This window comes from Leptopilina heterotoma, unplaced genomic scaffold (assembly GCF_015476425.1).
Source record: "Leptopilina heterotoma isolate Lh14 unplaced genomic scaffold, ASM1547642v1 Lhet_166, whole genome shotgun sequence".
Classification (NCBI taxonomy): domain Eukaryota; kingdom Metazoa; phylum Arthropoda; class Insecta; order Hymenoptera; family Figitidae; genus Leptopilina; species Leptopilina heterotoma.
This window is the reverse complement of record NW_025110882.1, coordinates 432,107-454,388: the sequence shown is the minus strand read 5'-3', so window position 1 is coordinate 454,388 and position 22,282 is coordinate 432,107. Positions and strand designations below refer to the sequence as shown.

General features: G+C 28.6%; 3 protein-coding genes across 4 annotated transcripts; 1 reads left to right on the top strand and 2 right to left on the bottom strand.

Annotated features, from left to right (window-relative positions):
- Nucleotides 1-184: 184 nt before the first annotated feature.
- On the top strand, nucleotides 185-5,162 carry LOC122499264 (leucine-zipper-like transcriptional regulator 1). The gene is made up of 9 exons (XM_043607506.1): nucleotides 185-641; nucleotides 756-1,064; nucleotides 1,152-1,266; nucleotides 1,390-1,758; nucleotides 1,877-2,227; nucleotides 2,331-2,936; nucleotides 3,013-3,297; nucleotides 3,421-3,605; nucleotides 4,091-5,162. The coding sequence occupies exons 1-8, from the start codon at nucleotides 535-537 to the stop codon at nucleotides 3,538-3,540; spliced, it is 2,262 nt and encodes a 753-aa protein (XP_043463441.1). The 5' UTR covers nucleotides 185-534; the 3' UTR covers nucleotides 3,541-3,605; nucleotides 4,091-5,162.
- On the bottom strand, nucleotides 5,139-18,320 carry LOC122499265 (NADP-dependent malic enzyme). Of its 2 annotated transcripts, none has more exons than XM_043607507.1 (8): nucleotides 18,120-18,320; nucleotides 16,109-16,283; nucleotides 9,397-9,555; nucleotides 7,513-7,875; nucleotides 7,084-7,395; nucleotides 6,573-6,941; nucleotides 5,843-6,137; nucleotides 5,139-5,641 (listed from the first exon to the last, which is right to left on the bottom strand). In XM_043607507.1, the coding sequence occupies exons 1-8, from the start codon at nucleotides 18,227-18,229 to the stop codon at nucleotides 5,526-5,528; spliced, it is 1,899 nt and encodes a 632-aa protein (XP_043463442.1). In that variant the 5' UTR covers nucleotides 18,230-18,320; the 3' UTR covers nucleotides 5,139-5,525. The 2 variants fall into 2 exon arrangements, with proteins under 2 accessions (XP_043463442.1, XP_043463443.1); XM_043607508.1 differs by lacking the exon at nucleotides 18,120-18,320 and adding an exon at nucleotides 16,734-16,893.
- Nucleotides 18,321-18,883: 563 nt separating this feature from the next.
- LOC122499268 (cysteine-rich with EGF-like domain protein 2) lies at nucleotides 18,884-22,235 on the bottom strand. The gene is made up of 4 exons (XM_043607516.1): nucleotides 21,535-22,235; nucleotides 20,615-21,272; nucleotides 20,174-20,269; nucleotides 18,884-20,052 (listed from the first exon to the last, which is right to left on the bottom strand). Exons 1-4 carry the CDS (start codon nucleotides 21,697-21,699, stop codon nucleotides 19,829-19,831), a joined length of 1,143 nt encoding a protein of 380 aa, XP_043463451.1. The 5' UTR covers nucleotides 21,700-22,235; the 3' UTR covers nucleotides 18,884-19,828.
- Nucleotides 22,236-22,282: the final 47 nt, after the last annotated feature.

Here is a 22,282-nt window from a genome sequence, read left to right as displayed (position 1 = left end):
CAGTGTCAATGGTACCAACTATATCAATATGGAAAAAAGAAATATTGACAGAAAATAACTACCATAACTACTAATGTCAAATTAAAACGAGAAAAATTATTAGCAAAAAGGTAAAACTTTATTGAAATTTCTATTCTTTTCTAAAAGTAAGAAATTGTTTATTAATCAATTACTAATTTTCCTAATTTCAGTACAGAGAATAATTATTTTACAATATCGTAATATCCGGTTCCGGTTTTTCGCGTCCTGTCATTGGTCGAAATGCGTATTTTTAAATTTTATAACACTTTTCCCGCCGTTTTTCAACAAATCAAATCATTTGTCATTGCGCCTGTGCAAAAAAAACCTTTGTTCCTCGTTTTCGTTTCCGATCTGTTCCCTTTTCCGTCTTTTCCTTTCTGTCTTGGGGCTGTGTAGAACTACTGCCTACCAAACGACGCCATGAATCAACGCTTTCTTTGTTTAATCGGTTTTATCGAATTGTACAATAAAGTTATCATGGAAATTTTATAAAATACGAACATTTTATTCAGTATGGATAACGTTGTAACGGCAGAATGCCTTACGCTAGACTTTGGTCCATTTGCAACTGTTCATTCATGGGAGCGAATGCCGGATTGCGCCGAATTTGTTGGGGCGAGGTAATTTTACTATTTATTTTCCTTCTTCTATTTTTATCAACAAAAAACTGTCTACTTGGTAAAAATAATTTAAAATGAAGTATTTTTGAGGTTAAAATGAAATTGCTTTTTCAGGCGTAGCAAGCATACTGTTGTGGCTTATAAGGATGCGATTTATGTTTTTGGCGGTGACGATGGTAAACGAATGCTAAATGACTTGCTTCGTTTTGACGTTAAAGAGAAATCTTGGGTCAAAGCTCTCGCAAATGGACAGGAGATCTCTCCGCGTTACCATCATTCTGCAGTGGTGCACGACTCGTCCATGTTCGTTTTTGGAGGCTACACCGGCGACATTCATTCGAATTCTAATCTCACGAATAAAAATGATTTGTTTGAATATAAATTTCAAACTTGCCAGTGGACCGAGTGGAAGTTTATCGGAAAGTAAGGTTGTTTAAAAGTACAATAAATTTGTAATTACAATTCTTTGCAAATTGTAAAGAAGTTAATTAATATTTTGTTGAAAAATAGAACTCCAGTTGCACGATCTGCTCACGGTGCTGCTGTTTACGACAATAAGTTGTGGATATTTGCCGGTTATGATGGAAATGCTCGCCTTAATGATATGTGGACAATTTCATTATTGGTAAGTATTTTAAAATAATATAGATGTTTAAAAATATAATATAAATATTTAGATATATAGAAATATATGTAAATATTTGCCTAAGCGAAAAGAAAGGAAACAAATTTTGATAATTGTTTTTAGCCCGGAGATCATAAAGTTTGGGAGGAAGTGGTCCAGTCGGGAGATTGTCCACCGACTTGTTGCAATTTTCCAGTCGCAGTTGCTCGTGAATCGATGTTCGTCTTCAGCGGTCAAAGTGGCGCGAAAATTACCAACAGTTTGTTCCAGTTTCATTTCCGAGAGAAAAGATGGACACGAATTTCCGCTGAGCATATCCTGAGAGGTGCCCCACCTCCACCTGCACGTCGCTACGGTCACACGATGGTAACTTTTGATCGGCATCTTTACGTATTTGGAGGAACTGCCGATTCGACTTTACCCAACGATCTGCATTGCTATGATCTCGATACACAGACGTGGAGTATTGTGTCACCGTCGTCTGACAGTCAGGTAAGATTTAGAAAAGAAGTTACTTCAAGTAGTAAGATACTGAAAAGTATCTAAACTAAAAAATATTTTTCTTTCCGAAAAATATTTTTTATTTTTCTGATTATATTTTTGTTTGCAGATACCATCGGGTCGATTGTTTCACGCAGCGGCTGTGATTGGCGAGGCGATGTTTATTTTCGGCGGTACAGTCGACAATAACGTTCGATCTGGTGAAACCTATCGATTTCAGTTTTCTTCGTATCCAAAGTGCACTTTACATGACGATTTCGGAAGGTTATTGAACAATCGTCTCTTCTGCGATGTTGAATTCAATGTCGGTGAATGTGAAACAAAAATTCCTGCACATATTGCAATCGTAGCGGCGAGATCACAGTCGCTTCGGAATCTAATTAGACAGGCGCGAGAATGTCAGGAAAAAGAGGATACGATTGAGAACACCAAAGTAGCCGTGAAGGATTCTCTCCTAAAGGTACTTAATCAGAAATATTTTTGATTTGACAGAAATATTTTGATTTTTTGAATTTGACAAATATTTTATTTCTATGTTTAAAAATAATTTTCTATATTTCTAGGTGAAGTTAACGGACGCAGTGCCCGAGGCTTTCGAAATGGTATTGAATTACATCTACACGGATCGTATCGATCCGACTAAACGCATAGAGGATCCATTGAGTAATCGAATTGTATTGCTCATGATGGACGTCTACAGGCTCGCTGTTCAATTCAATATGAAACGTTTGGAACAACTTTGCGTCCATTATCTCGAAGCAACTATAAGTTACGCCAATGTTTTGGAAGCACTACACAATGCGGCCCATTTGAAGCTCTACTTTATTAAAGAATTCTGTCTCAGTTTCGTGGTAAAGGAGAGCAATTACAATCAAATAGTAATGAGCCAGGAATTCGAGACATTGGATAAACCCCTGATGGTTGAGATAATCAGACGTCGACAAATGCCACAAGCGAGAACTTTTACGAAAAACTATGAATTGGGAACAGGCACAACACTAGAGCAAGACATGGAGGCATTTCTAAAAACCGTGGGACGTGAATTTTGTGATATTACCCTGATCTTGGACGGTGTACCAATTCCAGCTCATAAAGCAGTACTCGCTGCGAGGTGCGGCTACTTCGAAGGCATGTTCCGATCATTTATGCCTGAAAATAACACAGTTAACGTGAGTAAAAAATAAAACCTAGAATTCTTTTTCACTAGAAATGTATTTTTCGAAACTAACGATTTTGTTTATCTAGATTCAAATTGGAGAAATGATTCCATCGCCTGAATCTTTCGACTCTCTGCTGAGGTACATTTACTACGCGGACGTTGCAATGCCACCTGAAGACTCGCTCTATCTCTTCACGGCTCCGGTTTTTTACGGTTTCACAAATAATCGTCTGCAGGCGTTTTGTAAGCAGAATTTGGAAATGAACGTCACGTTTGAAAATGTTATACAAATTCTAGAAGCAGCTGACAGAATGCAGGCCGTGGACATGAAGAAGTATGCACTAAATCTCATTGTACACAATTTCAGCAAGGTACGTTCAAAATTCCAATGCTTAATTAACCAAATTCTTCTCATTTTTTAAATACAAAAAAATTCGCAATTGATTTTACGAAAGACGGAACTTCTTCTAAATAAAAGTATTTTTTTACAAAAGGTTGCACGTCTGCCGAGATTGAAACAATTAAATAGAGATTTGTTGCTGGATATAATAGAAGCACTTGCTGACGAACAAAGTGAGGCTCGAACTTGTCAGGATATGACTAGTGATTGCTGACAAATCCTAACCATTATTGATGGTAGATAAAAAAGTCCAGTATGAATTGATCGGGAATATTTCAAGTAAGTAAATTTAATAATTATTATGAAAGTTATGGAAATTTATTTTTTTTAATTTTCAATAATATTTTTCGAAAAAATTTAATTTAAAATCTTATAAAATTCTACCGCAAGAATTCAATTATTTTCACAAGCAATCATATTTTTCATATGAAAATTCAATTATTTATGAAGATTTAAAAAAAAATTTAGGCAAGAATAGAATTATTTTCACATAAATAATAAAATCCTTCTCAAGAATTCAATTATAAAAATTTTAATAAAAATTCTTCACAAGAATTTAAATTACTTTCCTAAATTAAATAAAATTCTTCGCAAAAATTAAATTATTTTCATAAATAATGAAATTCTCAGAAATTCAATTATTTTTCTAAATAATAAAATTTTTCACGAGAATTCAATTATTTAAAAAGAATATGATTCTTAGAAATATGTTTTATATATTATGAATGTTTTGTAAAAAAAAAAAATTACTGAATTTGTTGCAGAAGGCTCTATCACTAACAACTCGATGAAATATTCTTCCTCCAAAGCTGCGAGAAGTATTTCCTACGTCATTCTACTAGTCCTGGAGAATCCTTTCAGAGGTTGGTTAATAGTACTCTTTACATGTTTTCTGGTTGGCATCCAGAATTCGAGAAAAGTACACAAACATCTAATTTACGACATGATGTCGTTTTTTGCTTTATTTGTCATTTCAATCGAGAGTTTCGGTCGAAATTGAAGTGCAAAACTTTTATTGACAAAAAATGAAGTTATCCGAATAATAAGAAATCTTTTTTCAATTTATATCATGATTATATTTTCACTTTAATTAATTTACTTTCATAACTAATTGTTTTCATCTTGATTCTTTACAAGAATCAAATGCCAAATTATCTGGCACCTTCACTATTCATTTATTCTGTAATTATTTTAAATATTTACAGAAAATTTCATAAATTCACATTGAAAAATTCATTTATTTAAAGAGTTTTTCGTGTGTTTTTTCGAACTTATCCCAATGGAATTTTGAACATATTTTCTATTGCTTTCAGAATTGAGAGTGTTACGTCGTATAAGGCGAATCCGTTTATTTTCATTTTTTGATATCATAAAATCATGCATTCCTAAATTCACTCAAATTAAGAGAATGAATCATAAACTCCTTTTATTCAACAATAAATCAAACTCAATAATCCTGGAGTGAATATATTCATGTAAATTGTCTGTATGTTCATCATCGATTTTTTTGAAAGGAAACTTTCATTCAACAATAAATCAAACTCAATAATCCTGGAGTGAATGTATTCATGTAAATTGTTAGTATGTTCATCGTCGACTTTTTTGAAAACGATATTTTGAAAGGAGGTATACTTCTTTCCGTCTGTGCTTAGAGAAATCGTTCCAATAAGTAATGTCTTTTAGCATAACAAAATTTTGTATAAACAAAATACTTTTAAACTAAAAGATTCATATATTTTTTTATTTATATAAAATCGTTTTATGAATGGAATGGAAAGAAAATTGTTCACAAGGAGAAATGAAATAAAGAGATTTAATGTTAAATAATAACAGTAATTATTGTTTATTTATTGCAACCTATATAAAATTGAAGTTCTCATTACAATATTGTAAAATCTAAACAGTTGTTTTGAAGTATTAAACAGACCTTTTTTAAAAAATGACTTAAAGTTTATAATTGTGTGTAAAAATTAACTAGTTAAAAGAACGAGTCTTTCTTTTATCTGAAACATTGACAATAAAAATTCTTTTTTTTCTTTGTAAATAAATATTCATCGCAAATACCGACTCGTAACTGCCTGCTCAACAGGAAATACGATACCAAAAAAACACCATCGAAATTCAGTCGTCATAATAGTCAGGCTTTCAATCACAAAATGTTACATCAAGTAACATAATAAATGAGATAAATATCTTTGTTTAAAATTTCGGCCAAGGATAAATTGCAGGTATCGATGATGTGTAACTGGTGTCATACAATTGTGCCTTGATAAATTCTTCGTAATCTTTTGGTTCAGGATGTACAGATGCTAAAGCTGCAATTATTTATTATTATTAGAAAATCTTTACCTACTCTATTAATTACTATTATTATTTTATTTGTTTATATTTATTATCATTTTTTTCGATTTTGAATTCTCGAAACTAAAAAGCAAGTTCAGAGTAAATAAAAAAAAAATTATTTATAAATACTAATAAGGAATTAAATATTAGATAATATAATTTTAGTGACTTACATTTTCGATACGCGTATTCCATCAAATTAACCGCAATTCTAAGAGAGCATTTTTTAATATCGTCTAGAGGAGGATAGACATTGCCACTTTCCAGATCTTTGTCTGTAACTAATTCTGCGAGACTACATGCAGAATTCAAGAAAGTTTCCTCAGGAATTGTCTTCATACCGGCGCAAATTACAGCAAGAGCTATTCCAGGGAAAATGTAACTGTTGTTTCCCTGTCCGGGGTGATACGTTTTGCCATTGTATTCTACTGGTGGGAAAGGAGAGCCACTGGCGAAAATACATCTTCCCTGAAATTTAATAGTTCAATTTACAATCAAGTTTTTACTTAACGATAGAATTTAAATATTTATAAAAATAATTTAATTCTAGCAAAGAATTTTATAAAAAATTTTTAATAATTGATTTCTTTCGACTAATTTTATACAAAATCTAATTTAAATAATTGAATTCCTGAGAAATTCAATTCATTTTTATTATTCATGAAAAGAATTGAATTCTTACGAAGATTTTTACAAAAAAATTTTTTAAATAATTGAATTCTGTTTGGGAATTTTATGAAAATAGTATAAATATTGAAAATCATTGAATTGCGAAAAGTTTTTAAAAATAATTAAATTTTACAAAGAATTCTATTAAAATTTTTGACAATAATTGAACGTCTGTGTTTTAAATTGAATTCTTTTGCGAAATTTTATGAAAATACTGTAAAATTGTGAACAAACCTGAGTGTGTTTGTAGGCATCCTCGGCAGTACACTCTGCTTTACTGGTGGGATTGCTGAGAGCGAAAATAACAGGTCTATCATTATTGTTCCCCATTGTTTTTAGAATTTCTTCGGTAAATGCACCGCCAATTGCTGCGGCGCCAATCAAAACGGTTGGCTTTGCAACATTCACAACTTCAGCCAGAGTTGAGATTGGTTCATTGTCACGGGCAAATTTCAATTTATGTACAGTGAGACCTCCACTCGGACGATCTTTTACAATAAGACCTTTCGAATCCACCATCCAGATTTTATTCTTCGCTTCATCTTCGCTCACTCCTTCGCCCTTCATCGCCATTACACAAAGACTGGCAATTCCCAAGGCGGCCTGAAATTTTTTCATTACAACTTTATTCTTTATTATTATATTAGAATTAGAATTAGAATTAGAATTTATTTATTTTGTCCCAGGAAATCATGAGGACTTATTTGCATTTGTAATTATTATTTTTTTTTTGACAATTCTTTACCTCTCCTGCGCCTTGAAAGACAATTGTATTTTCCGACAATTTCGTCCCGGTTATTCTTAGAGACGCGATAAGTCCGGCCACAGCGACGGCAGCAGTTCCTTGAATATCGTCGTTAAAAGTACAATAGTGATCACGATATTTGATTAATAATCTAAAGGCATTTGAATTTCCAAAGTCTTCGAATTGAATTAATGTATTTTGACCGTAACGCTTCACAACTGCTTTCATGAATTCGTCAATAAATTCGTCATACTCTTCACCAGTAATACGCTTGTGTCTGTGACCGATGTAAAGTTCATCATCGAGTAATGACTGAAGTAAAAAAACAAAATATTAATTTCCATCAAAATAATATTTAATAGACAATAATAAATATTTATTATTATGAATTAATATTTATTATTATGAATAAATATTTATTAATTCTACCTGAGTATTTGTTCCCACATCTAACGTGACAGGTAAACATTGATGAGGTTTAATTCCAGCTAAAGCAGTGTAAAGCGATAATTTCCCAATGGGAATTCCCATTCCATGGGCGCCCAAATCGCCAAGGCCGAGAATTCGTTCGCCATCGGTAACAACAACCGCCCTGACGTCGTGTTCTGGCCAATTTTTCAACACATCGTACACGTGTCCCTTGTCGTGGATACTGATAAATAGTCCTTTAGGTCGACGATAAATTAAACCAAATTTTTGACAAGCAAGTCCAACGGTTGGCGTGTAAACTAAAGGCATCATTTTCTCCACATCTTCGCCTAATAAACGGTAAAATAGCTTCTCATTTCGATCCTGTAACAAATTTTCTAATTAGTATCATAGATTCCTTTTTTAATTACTATTATTAATTATTTTTGGAAATCAAATTATAATGAATTTAAACATTTTTTATTTATTATTATTTATTAATTTAGAAAATTAAAAAAGTAAATAATTCTATAAAAAAGTAATTACATTTTTATTAATTATATTTAAAAAATCGATTACTTTATCATTATCAATATTATTAACATTTATAACATTTTATTATAATAATGGTGATAATAATTAATTTAATTAATTAAATTTCTAATATTAAAAAAGAAAATAAAAAATTTTAAACGAAAATAGAAAATATTACAAATATTTCATAATATAAAAATGAAAAAAGAAATTAAAATATTAAGTCCGTAAATATTGAAGTTATTGGAAAACAAATTTACGTTCTCTTTCTGTAATGATTAAGCACTTTTTTCCCTACAAACGCTCATCAATTTTTCAATCCATCACCCAACAAAAGTTGTATAAACTAAAAATCTACAAAATACGTGAGTAAAGAAAATTCGATTCAAATTAACTATTTAGAATATTTAACGTAAAAGAAAGTAAAGGAAATTTTTTTAATTTTCAATCGTAAAATACTTAAATTTTAATTTAATAATTTACCAAAAGTCGCGAAACTTGATTTAAAAAATTTAATTATTATACTTAATTTACTCATTAATTATTATTTTTTTTCATTATTTTCATAAATTTTAATAAAATTATTTGCAAGAATTCAATTATTTTTTATAAATAATATAGTAAAATTCTTTCAATTATTTTCAACACAATTTGAATAAAATTTCACGAAAGGATTTAATTGTTATTTTAAAAATAAAATTTTTCAAAAAGAATTCAATTATTTTATGAACTTTTAATAAATTCTTTGAAAGAATTGAATTATTTTTTTAAAAACTAGTAAAATTCTTCGCAATAATTCAATTATTTTCAAAACAATTTTAACAATATTTCAGGTAAGGATTCAATTATTTTTTTAATTTTTCAAAATAATTCAACTATTTTCTAAAACTTTAATAAATTCTTCGAAAGAAGTCAATTATTTTTAATAATAGTACAATTTTCCGCAACAATTACATTATTTTTATACTTAAAAAATTCTTCGAAGGAATTCAATTATTTTTAAATCTTTAATTTGCAAAATCTTTGCAAAAATTCAATGATTTTCAGTGCATTTATTATAAAATTGAAAACATTTTCCCTAATAAAAAAATTTCCATGATTTTCCGGTCTTTGAGGAAAATTCTCAAAAAAAAAAGAATTCTATAAAATTGTGGTCAATATTGAATTCCTAGTTTTTCCTGATCCAAAAAAATTTGCTGTTTATTTTACGGTTCAACGATCACCCTGAATGGTAAATTTATTTAATGATAATAATTAATTATTATAATTATTATAATAATTAGTTATTTAATAATAATATTTAATAATAATAATAATAATAATAATAATAATAATAATAATAATAATAATTTTAAATATACGAATGCTCACCATTAGACTTGAAAGATAAATATATTTAGAAAGATCGTCTGGATAACGATCAAGATTCAATTTACAAAGTTTCAATTGTTCATCCTGAGTTTTAACGGCTGCTGGAAGAAGTCCATGGATTCCAAGGGTCTGCCTCTCCTCGATCGAGAAAGCCATTCCCTAAAAGCATAAAGAAGAGAAATTATTAAATAATAAAATAAATAAAATATATTGCATTTCTTATGGTATATAGATAAATATCAAAAATAAACTGCGAACATGTGTATAGGAAATAGACCGTGACCTAGACAATCGTATAATTATATTCTATAGAGTGTGCGTTTCCTGACGATCGATAGATTGACTAAAAAATTGTAACATTATCACGGTGAAGTGAACGAACAGGAAAAGTGATCAGCTGGCTCCTGGCCTGATTTACACTGGCAGAGACAAGGTGAATAAATTTATGGTTTCACAGAAACTTGAAAAAGAGAAAAAAAATGCTACGTGACCATTAGCACTCTAGATGAAATTTCAAGGTCGCGGATACAATCGTCACGCAATTTTTTTTTATTATTAATTATTAAGCACTTTTTTTTTTACTTGTAAGCGCTATTTTATCAACTAACGAATCTGAATTCAAATAACGGTCTCAAATAATTATACGTCTCAATCGAAAATAAATAAAATTACAATTAAACTAATAATAGCTAAATAATAAATTAAATAATTTTTGATGACTTTTGACGACCACTTCAAGTTAAATTAAATATTTATTATTTGTAAGTAATTTGATATTTATTATCCAGTAATTACTAGTCCGATTATTATTTACTTTAATTTTGATTGAGGTATTCTTAATCGTTCCATCACTGGCCAACTGAATAATCTATCTTTGGTAAACTGAATAATTAAACTTCACCTAATGGATCTTAGTTTTGCCCGAAGCAATTTAATTTCAATCGGATAAACTTTAATCATTCACATTCATCGATTAAAATGTAATTGAAATAATTCAACTTTTTTTTCAAAGAATCTCCATGAAAAATTCTATTCTAATTACAATATAGTGAGAAGAGAATTGTTCAATAAAGAAGATAAGTTTTTCTCATCGTCCAGTAAAGGAATCTTTTTTTGATTTCGCTCAAGGTTCATGATTAATTGGCCTTTATTTGATGCCTCGGGGACTGTGTCACTGGCACGGCTACGATTTTTTATTTTCTCATGTAATTAAATTACATTTGATCATTTGTCGAGAGTGAATAATATCTGAAACAAAATTGTAAATTTAATAAGAAAATATAACAAACCAAAGATTCCAAAAAAAAAAAATAAAAAATTACAAAAGATTACAAAATAAAAATTACAAAAGTACAGATAACATGAATTATTATAACGGTCAAGGAAGAGAAAATGATGTAATATGAAACGAAAGTTAACGAGAAAATTTGACTGATGAAATCTGATGGAAATTCGTATAATAAGCAGGGAGTTTTGCAGACTTTCAAAAAATACCTGAAAATATTCTGCAATAATTTTTTTACACCAGTAATTAACTGCAAAAATGAAGGAAAATAATAATTATTGATTATAAAAGTCATTCGCTGAGGGAAATAAATATTTTTTTTAATAACTAGGAAACGGGTATTTTCGAAATATTTATAACAGTCTGAACTATCAATAAATTATGCTATTAAAATGACCTCTCCATACCTCCTATCGATTTTATTTTTAAATTACTTTTTCCTCAAGTATTGTTTTTTCAAAGAATGTGAACGACACATTGCAATTATTTTTATTTCTTATGGAAATAAAGAATCATGACCTATGATTCTTTCATTGTTAATTCATTCGTTTCCATAACTTTGCTGAACCGTAATGAAAAGAAGAGTTAAAAAATTATATTCAGAACTAAAAAAAAATAATTTTTATTCATTATAATAAATGAATAAATAAACAAATAAAGAAATAAATAAACAAATAAAGAAATAAATAATAAATATTCATTAAATAATAAATTCCACTTAAAATGGTATTTAATTTTAAAGTTAAGGAAATTAATGAATCAAAACTGATTAATTTAATGAATTGAAAAAATCTACATTCGAGATTTCAAGAAGTGGAAAATGACAAATTTTGCCGAAACTAATTGCAATTTTTTCCTTATCTCCACCAGACGGAAACCAAATTCCAATGAAATGCGAAATAATTCAAATGATGAAACGATAAAAAAAATGTCTAGACTTTTATGCTATAAACGCAATCGACGAAACTGTTTTCATTTTTCAACTTTAATGTAAAGAAAAAAAATGTTCTACTTTAAAACACGTAAGGAAAAAAGTGCATAATTTTTCTTTTTCAAGACTTATGATTAGAGATAAAAAAAAAAGAAAATTTTTTGCAGCAGTGAAAATAAAAGAAAAAGGTAAGAATATTTTGCGAATGAAATAAAAATTGAAAGTGAATGTATAGAGTGAATGAAAAATGTTTGTGAAATACCCGTCCATCGAGAGCGAGAAGTGCCTCTGGAATAGAAGGAATTCGATCTTCATTTGGCACCAAGGACCACCAATTTTTTTCCATGGTCAAGAAATTGCCAAGTTTCTTGTTCTTTTATACCTGCACCCCATATCAAACAGAAATGAACGAATGGTCGTTGTTAGAACCGTTGCCGTGGGGCTCTTAAGAGGGTTTTCCCTAGACCAAGGATCAATATTCTTACTCAACGATTTTCTTCACTATTTGGGGCGTTGCAGTTCAAACTAGCACGATATGCAGGTGTCTTAATCAAATATTTTTTTCACAAACGATCAACCTCAATCCTTCCAAACAAGTTGAGCAGGGGGGGACTTTATTAAAGAAGACATCGTTCAAATAAAATTCTCTTTCTCTCAATTTTCTTCTTTACTCTCTACTTTTAAATCTGAATTTTCTTATTCTTTACTTCCAATTTATCTGAATTTTTTATATTCTCCTCTTCCAATTTATCTGAATTTTCAAAGTCTTTTCTCAAATTAAAATAGAATTTTCCATAAATTTTCTCCTGCGACTCTAAATTCCGAATCAATTTTCCTGATAAATTTCCTTTACAATCTATAAATGTTACTAATTATAATTCTTATTCTTTGGAACTGTCGAGTGAATTATAAACAAAATAAATCAAACGTCATGACAAAAAAAGCCCCCCACGGAAAATAGAGAAATACCATAAAAACATCTGTTGATGATTTGTAATAATGAAATAAAAATTGATTACAGCAATATTAATTCCAGCTGAACGGACTGATAACTATTATCATGAAACTATGATGAATGCATTTTAATATAATGAACTGATTAAAGTTGAAATAGTATTGTTTCAAAGTCCAAAGGCAAATGTATGAAAAAAGGCATAGAAAAATACAAACTAAAATAAAAACTAGAATAAAAACTAAACTAAAAAAGTTCAAATAGAAAAAAAATAATAAAAATCTATCCATTTGAAATAATTTTCACTGCAATTGCAAATATTTAAAAACCAGGAAATGGCATTTTTTATTATTCTGTATTAATAATGGTAAAATAAGAAAAGAAGAGAACAAAAAGAAAAAAAATCGAAAGGAGAAAAAAATTTTTCATGAAAATAAAATTGACGAATTAACGGAAAGAGAAAAAGTGACAAATTTTCAGTCAGCGCGAATTTTATCGCATGAGGTAAATGACTCAAGATAACTGGTTTTATAATCATTGTCAACAAACAGTGACCTTGAATGGATCTTTAGTTATGTAACACTATAAGATCGCGATGCAATAAATTACTCTCGAGTATATACTATGTAGAGCAGACTTTATACTCACATTAATCATTTTAGATTCAAAATCTTTCAATCGTGTACTTTAGATATAATTTATTTTCCTCAATTGCAATTTAATGACATCAGAAAATTTAAAAGAAGTTTAAAAAATTTTAAATATTGAAAAGAATTAAAAAATTTTTATTAAAATTGAAATTAAATTTTTCTTTTTAATTAAAATTCAAAGACATTAAATTTTTCTATTTAGTTAAAAGAAAGAGAAAGAATTAAAAAGAAATGATTAAAAAATTTAAATCGGAATATTTTAACAAAATGGAAAGTTTAAATTAAAAACGATACAGAAAATGTATCAGATATTTTTTTTTTTAGAAAAAAGAGTGATGCGTAATAAAATAAATGCAAATATGACGCTTGCATTACCGCATCCTTATTTTATTACACCAAGTTTAGAAAATGCCACTTCCTGTTATTTTAAATATTTGCAATTGCAGTGAAAATTATTTTAAATGCACCAACAGATTTTTTTGATCCATTCTGTAAATTTGAATTAGTTGCTTTTTTATTTGAATTAGTGACTGAATTTTTGCTTTCGAATTAGAAAATTTTATTTTTAATTTGCTAATTTAAAAACAAAATAGTAGAAATTTATTCGTAAAATTTACTAATTAAAAAACAAAATAGTAAAAATTACTATTTATTCGTAAAATTTACTAATTCGAAAACAAAATAGTAGAAATTACTATTTATTAGTAAAATTTACCAAATCAAAAGCAAAAAACCAGTCACTAATTGAAATTAGCAAACATTTTTACTAATTCAAATTTATAGAGAGCAGAGAAAATTATTTGAAATTCATCAACCGATATTTTTTAGACTAAATTTTAGTGAAAATTATTTCGAATTCATCAACAGATTTTTTATAATAATACTAGATTATAATAATAATACTAATATCTTGAAAATGAAAATAATACCAAAAATAAATCATGAATAAAAATATAATTATGTCGAAAAAAAGAGGAATTTACCAATCGATTAATATAATGAATTAATTTCAGTAAATTCCAATATTTTTCTATCAATATTTTTATATTTTCTTCTTATATTCAATATTCGAAATTATTTCAAGAAAGATAAATTGTTTGAAATAATAAAAATACAAGAAAATTCGAAGAAGAAAATTCGAAAGAGAATTTGAAATTGAACTGTAGAGAAAATTTCCCCTTATTTCTGTTTCAATGAACTCAATTCAAAATCAGAGTTCAGTTGCATCATGAATTAAATTAAGGGAACGGTTAAATCACCTGACCTAATGCTAGATATTAAATCTCGAGTTCATTGGTCTCAATTCAAGAGGAAATAATGTGCCGAGATTCACACGATATTTTGAAGACGCCAACTTCCTTTCCAGTGGAAATTTCCACAGAGCCCAAATCACGTGTTCCCTACAGGAACCTTATAATAATTTGGCCTATGCCTCTCTATAGAATGGAGTTTAAGAATCTGGACCTGCATTTCTTTTCATCTCAAACCTCTCTAAGCAAAGAAAAAAAATATTTTAACATTTTTGTCTAAAAGTATTTGAGATATTTTATTTATTCTTTTCGATATTTAATTATTAATTCCTTTTGTTTATAATTCAAAACAAAAATTACTTTTTACTGGAAAGTATTTTACTCTAAGCAAAAAAAAATTATCATTTTTGTCTGAAAATAGTTAATAATTTTTAATAATATTTTTATAATATTTTATAATATTTTTAATAATAGTTAATAATATTTTATTTACCATTTTTTTTATTGCATTTATTTATCTTTTTGATTTTGTTTTATTTTGTTTAAAATTTAAATGAAAAATTAAGATTTTGTCTAAAGATATTTAATAATTTTTCATTTATGTTTTATTTTATTTTTTTTTCATTATTCTGTTAATTTAAAACGAAAATTAAAACTTATGAGCGAGCTTTTAAGTTTATCATCAAAATTATAATTTCGCTTGTGTCTGAAAGCAATGGATAACCTTGAAGAAATTATTCCCTCTTTTTCCTAAAATATCTAATAGAATTTAATTAAAATGACAAAACTGCGTGACTTGCAATTAAATCGAAATCAAAAGTAATTAATAGAAATTGTAAAAATTCTTTGAAATGATTATGGAGAGTTTCTGTGGGAAAATTAGGTCAAAGATATAAAGTTCTATTTGTTTCATTGTTTAACTTTCCTATGGGAGAATTAAATTCAAACACTGCTCGTTTCAAAATTAATTTCAACACAGATATTACATTAAAGTAAATTATATTAGACGAGGTAACAGAAGGAAAGTTTTAATTAAACAAAGATATCTCGAGAGTTTGAAAAGAAAATAAGAAATAAAGAAAAATAATTTTTTTAAAAGAAAAACTCTTTCAAAATTACTGTTTCTTTTTCTTAAAAATTTTCCTTCTTTTAAAATTGAAATTTAGCATATTCAAACAATACTAATTATGAATAATTTATAATACAAAAAAAACATGATTTATTCAACAAATCACTACTTGGAATAGAATTGAGTGCAATTTTCAATCGCATTGAATGTGTGAATTTATTACTTTCCTCATTTCCCTTCGATTTTTCAATTTCTTCGGCACTTTTGTTAATTTTACGAAAACTATTTTTGTGAGAAAGAAACACAAAAAATATTTACAGAATTTTAAAATAAATATTACAGTAAAATATTTACAGAAATTAATTTAAAAAAATAAAGAAAATTTTAAATTTAGTTTCAAGAATAAGTTTGAGGAAAAAATAATTCCTGCAAAGGAAGTTTCTCCAAAGTTCATGGAAAATAGGATCGAGAATTAAATGTTAAATCGTACAAATATCAATGCAAATATTCACTAGAACGAAAATTGTTTTCCTGTTAAATGTAGAATTAAATTAAAAAAGAAAGAAAAATATTACCTTGTTTAGTTGTGGATTTTTGATGTGATCAATTCCCCTGATGAGACTCGATGTTGTTGAATCTCCTGGACCACGTAATCCTAATTGATCTCGTTCCAGGCTCGACATGGTTGAAGGTGATAATCCCGGTTCTTGACGGTCACTGTCAATTAACCTGATGCCGGGAACGGGAACTCTGAAAACGCAAGTGCGACTGTAAGTCGACAATTGCTGATATACTCTGAAGAGGTAGGGTAGGAAACCAGCTGAGTTGCTCGTGGTAGGGTGAAAAATAGAGAAGGGAATGAATCAGCTGAGCGCAAGCGCATTTTTAAAAATTTCATGACAAAATTCCAATTTTATCCATTTATGCGAGCGATGCAAGCCAAGATCTTCTTGATTGATTAAGATAAACACACCGTTTCAGTTTCAAAACAAATGCGCACATTTCCTCAATTTCTCTTTTCTTCGTTAAAAAAACTGAACATAAAAAATTTAGAAAAATTTATTATAATTGTCTTTTATTTTAGTATAAACAAAACAAATTCTAAAAAGAAATAAAAATTCAATTCTAAGGAAATTGAGGAAAATAATAAAAAAAAATATTTTCAAATTCACTTTGTCATTAAAATAATTAAATTATTACCTCATTAGTTTTACATATTTTCGGCTTATTTACTTTTGCTGCTACATGCTATTTATTCAAATAATTTATCATCATCAAAGAAAGTAAATATTTTTCCTCAAAATAGTGCATTAATTTCAGGTTAGAATTAGCCGAATGATTTGTAATACTTTCTACCCTTTTGACATTTTCGCTATAAATATCATATTTTCCTATTTATAAATGCATTGTAAATAACTCCTTTTATTGAAATTAGACTTCTCGGATAGGAAATACTTTCAAAATACCAAGAAACAGAAAAATTTCGCTGTCGATTACATCACGCGATGTCAAAATTAACCGTCGTCATAGCGTCAAAAAAACGATTTGAAGTTGTCTACAAATTTTTTGTTTTTGCAATAAAAACCAGTGTTACCAATCTCCGAAAAAAAGAGACATAGAAATGTCACTTTTCATCTAATCTTCTGCTTTTAAATGGATTTAATTAGTAAAATTAACAATGAATAATATTCTATGCGGACCATGATCTTGTAAGTTTGATTCAAGGTCACTCGATTCGAGGTCGCGAGGCTGAGAGAATGACGCAATAGATTATATTTTTATATTACTCATTACTCATTATTGTCATTATTCGTAATTCTTTTAACAAAGTAAAAAAAAATAATAATTTTATCAATCGATAAAAATTGAAAATCATGCTAACAATGTTTCTCACAGTATATCGAGTAAATCTTTCCGAGGACTATTAAGGTATGAAAAAAACATTACATTTTGATTTTACAATTAAAAACGTAAGTTAAAAATACAGTGTCCGGAAAAATTGTCGAAGCCAAGAAAATTTTCCACTATTAGCCTCTGGATTATAGGTGTAATAAAACAGAAAGGAAGGAAATTCTATAGAATGTAAAAATAAATCTCGGGTCATAAAATATTTGACGAGACTATATAGAAAATTGTAAGAAACGTTCATCCTCAAATTCTATACACCTGAATAATTGCAGAAGTAATTATTCCTAATGAGCCATAATAATTTTGTCCCTACTCTGTCAATAAGGATTTATTTTACGCTAGCGTTTATTTTAACATTGAAATTTTTCTAATATAATAACACGCTATCAAAAAAGAATTAGCTCAAGGAAAAAAGTATGTAATCAAATGATTAATTGCAATTAAAGAAATTAAAACATTTTTCGAAAATTCTGTACAATTATAATTGTTTTCGTTCACAGAGATAATGAAAACGGAAAATATAACCTTAAATTTCAGAAAATTTGAGTCATTTGAGTCATATAAAAAAATGAAATGTATAAAATTGAACTTTGATAAATAACTCGAATCTCCCTAATTAGAATTTACAAAAGGTATGAAGTGCATTTATTAGTCTGGGTCGTATTTGCATTTATTTACCTCTCGGAACTTAGACTTCGAACGCATGCAACTGGTTCAATATCCTTTGTTGTGAATTGATGAATATTTTTTCTGAAACGAGACGTGAGTCGCGATATGAAAGATGACATTGTTTATTTCCGCAAATGAAAAGAGAGATACACACACCAGAAAAGAGATAATATTAACGCAGCTAAAGGTTTGCGATGCACTCGGCATATTTTGCAAGACTGAAATATAAAGCGCAGAGAAATCGTTGAAAAGGGAAATTGACATTTCAAATACAATTTCCGTTATTTCTTTTTGAGCAACTGCAATAGATCATTGATTATATTCTTCAAATATAATAATCGACTCTGATATGATTATTATGCACAGCACGTGTTTTACACGTGTAAAATTCCTTTTTTTCAAGAATAATATTATTATCACACTAACTATTAATCTCTCTCAGATTTTATATTTGTAACGATTTTAATTCATTTTTAACTACAATAATATTGTATTTGATCAGATAGTCTTGAAGATAAGAAAAATAACTAATAGTTGAAAATTGCTGAATTCAACTTTTCTGGTAAAAATAAAAAAAAGAAATAAAAGCAAAGAAGTGATAAGGTCAAAAGAATTGATATCTAAATCATGATTCTAATCAAAGGGTTCCGAACATACGTCACAGAAATTTTCTTCTATAATTATTTTCACTATATTTAATATTATAATAATTTCTCTCTGTTATAATCAATTTTTATTTCATTGGGGGAAAAAAAATACGCAAACAAGTGAAATAATTTCATCCGAATTTTGTTTTTATTATTAGGAACCTCGGAAATTTAAAAATTATCTTGGCAGGTAACGGCCGTAATATCGTGTTACGTAATACACTTACACGTGGACTTGAAAAATTATTTTTTTTTTTTTTGGTAAATATTGCAGACACAATTTTGTAAACATAGATATATCTCGAATCTAATAGAAAAAATTCACTTATTTCGAGATAATTTCACTTATTCGTTTACAAATGTTCACAACTTTTCTCACAACTCTTGTAATAATTTACAGGCAACATTTTCGTGAAAATCGTCTAAAAACTCACTCAGTTTGTATAAATTATAAAATATAGAAAAATTGGAAAAATTTGATAAAAAATCGAAATTAAATTTTGATTATACAAAAAATTGATTCACACAGAAGAAAAAAATTCCACGGAGAAAGGGACTTTGTTTTTGACAGAACCAATTTCTCTTTCTTCCTGGAAGGTCACAAATAAATCACTGAATTTCAACAGGAATTGAAAAATTAAAACTTTAAAATACTTAAAAATTGGGTACTGAAAATACTTCAGTACTGACAAGTATAAAGATATTGAAAAAATATACACATATATACACACATAAAATTACGGTAACTTGACGACGAAAACTATCAATAAAATTCATTCAAATTGAGAAAAGTAAAAAATTTCAATAAACAGTAATTATCGAATTTCTATCAGAAATTGAAAAGTTTTATTTTTCTGAATTTAAACTAATATCTACTTTAGTTATGTAGTCTTAATTAACAATTAGAAATTATGAACAATTTGCACTAAGTTTTTTCTTAAAATTAATGATAAATTGAACTACATACATGATTTTCAATGATCCTGAGAATGTTCCGTAAACAAAACAGTTTTTTTTTGTTTCAAGGACAATTTTATAAGTACGCAAATACTCCTAATTGAAAACTAATTATTACGTGATAGGACTCAAAATGTCTAGATTTGCAATTGAGTCCTGAATATTTGTATTTGCGACCATGTACTCCGAGACTGAAATATACACAGCGACGAGTACTCCAATCAAACCCGCGGCATATGTATTTCTTTTGAAAATAATTGAAGTCGCTACAACGAGGCCGAAATATGTCACGTATCGAGTGACATTTTCTGCTTTCTTTCGTCCTAGAGTATCTGAATCTGGAAAAGAAATTTTAATTAATATTTTATAATTTAGTTTTTACTTTCGATTTTTGAAATAATATAATTTAGTTTCTATTTGTCTCTCCTGAAATTTGTGTAGCAAAATTAGAGGCCTTACTTATGCAGATATTGTCCTTTTTGTGATAACCAATCGCACACTTGGTGCACATGTCGGGTCCATCGCCTATGCATCCATTGCATACTTTGTCGCATTCTGAAAATAATAATTGGAAAACATGTTAATTTCTACGAAACGGAATTAGGAAATATAAATTTCTAAGAAACGAAATTCGAAAATATATTAATCTTTACGAAACGAAATTAGAAAATTTGTTAATTTTTACAAAACTAAATTCGAAATTGAATTTTTATGAAACAAAATTTGAGAACTTAATTTTTTACGAGAAGAAATTACAAAACATAATTTTTAGGAAAAGAAATTACAAAACTCAATTTTTAGAAAAAGAAATTCCAAACTTAATTTTTAGGAGAAGAAATAAAAATTCCAAAATCGATTTTTCAGAAAAAAAAAACAGTAAAAGGTAATAAAAAAACAAACCTAAACATTTATAATATCCCTCCTCATTAACACAGAATTGATTAGACCCACAGGGTCTTTCGCTCATAATACACTCATCAATATCAAAGCAACCTTTATCCTTCACATATAGCCATCCTTTTGAGCAACTATCGCAATTCCTTGGTCCAGGACCCTTGCAAGGTCCGTCACATGACAAATGACAGGCGGTGCATAAAAGTTTTGTCTCATCCTTGTAAGTTTGATAAAATCCCGTGTCACATTCGGAACAATCGTTGCCTGCGTATCCTTTCTCACAGACACAGTGGCCATTTCCTTTTCTCGTCCCCGAACCTTTACATTTGCCATTATTGTAACAAACTTTGTCCGGATATCCAGGACATGCATCGCAATTTTTGCCAAAATGCTTCTCTGGACAGCAGTGTTGTAATTTTTTGATACAAACAAAAGCGTAAATATCTGGTTCATTGTCCTGTTCCTTGAACCACCAATCTTGTAAAATATTCTCATACTCGTCCGCTAGAAAGTGACACTGATTTTTACCCTGTTTCACGTCCTTACACAATAGTTCCTGAATTTCCGTGAAACGCAATTCACTGCGTGAATAGGAGCCTAATTTATCCTCTTCCCAGGCACTGTCGCCTCCTTCGTATTTACCTCGTTTCGTCGCAGTCATTCCCTGAAAGAAAATATTTTTTAACCTTCTATTACATATTTTAATATTTAAGAATAATTGTAATTACAATAAGTTTAATTACAATAACTTTAATTTTATTCGTATGGTTTTGAAAAACATTGTTTTTAGAAACAAATTCGTATTGTTGAGAATATAGATAACAATCGTGGCAGCGTTTGATTGGAAGATACGTGATTTGTTTACACGTGTGTAATTTTGATACATAAACAAAAGTAAATTTCAAAAGCAATAGCTAAAGACTTACGGAATTGAAAGACTTTATGAGTGCCTTGCAAGCAGCACATGGTGGTAATTGAGTGGCAAATAATTCCTCGTCGGTTATTTTCGATTTTTTATTGCCAAACACTTGACAAATGATAATTAATAATAGAAACACAAAAACTGGGTGGAAGACGAAAAATTTAAACATCGTTTTTTTTTAGGGGAAAATAATAAAAAAATGATTAATTTAAACTCGAGGACGTTAGTTAGAGTTATTAGTTTTCGAAGATAAATCAAATAACTTAATAATAATTTTGAAACAAACTTAAATTATACTCAAATTACGGAAGCACTTCTGCTCTTGATAGCAGACGACAAAAGTTTGACAGGTGCCGACCACGCCAGTGTGGCAAACTTATGAAACTTTTATTTTTTATTGGCAATGCTGATAGTGTTTCGCGATCGCGGGTAACTTTTAAGTTTGTTTTGATTACTTCTTTTATTTTATTTTATATTTTTGTGATAATTTAATAATAATCCATTTTTCGGGAGCACTTTTTCGACGTTTATATTTATATACCGTTTATACATGATCCTAAAGAATTTTCTGCGCATCGTGATTCGTGACCAGTCAGGAACCGGAAGTCGTTCGGAATTGCGCGAAGTTCAACTCTCTTTTTAGGATTTCTGCTCGGTTTGAAACGTTTGAAAATTACAATTTCCGCAATTACATTTTACATTAAAAAAGTTAAATTACTTATTTCGAAAGTAAATTACGGTCAGTGTAGAAG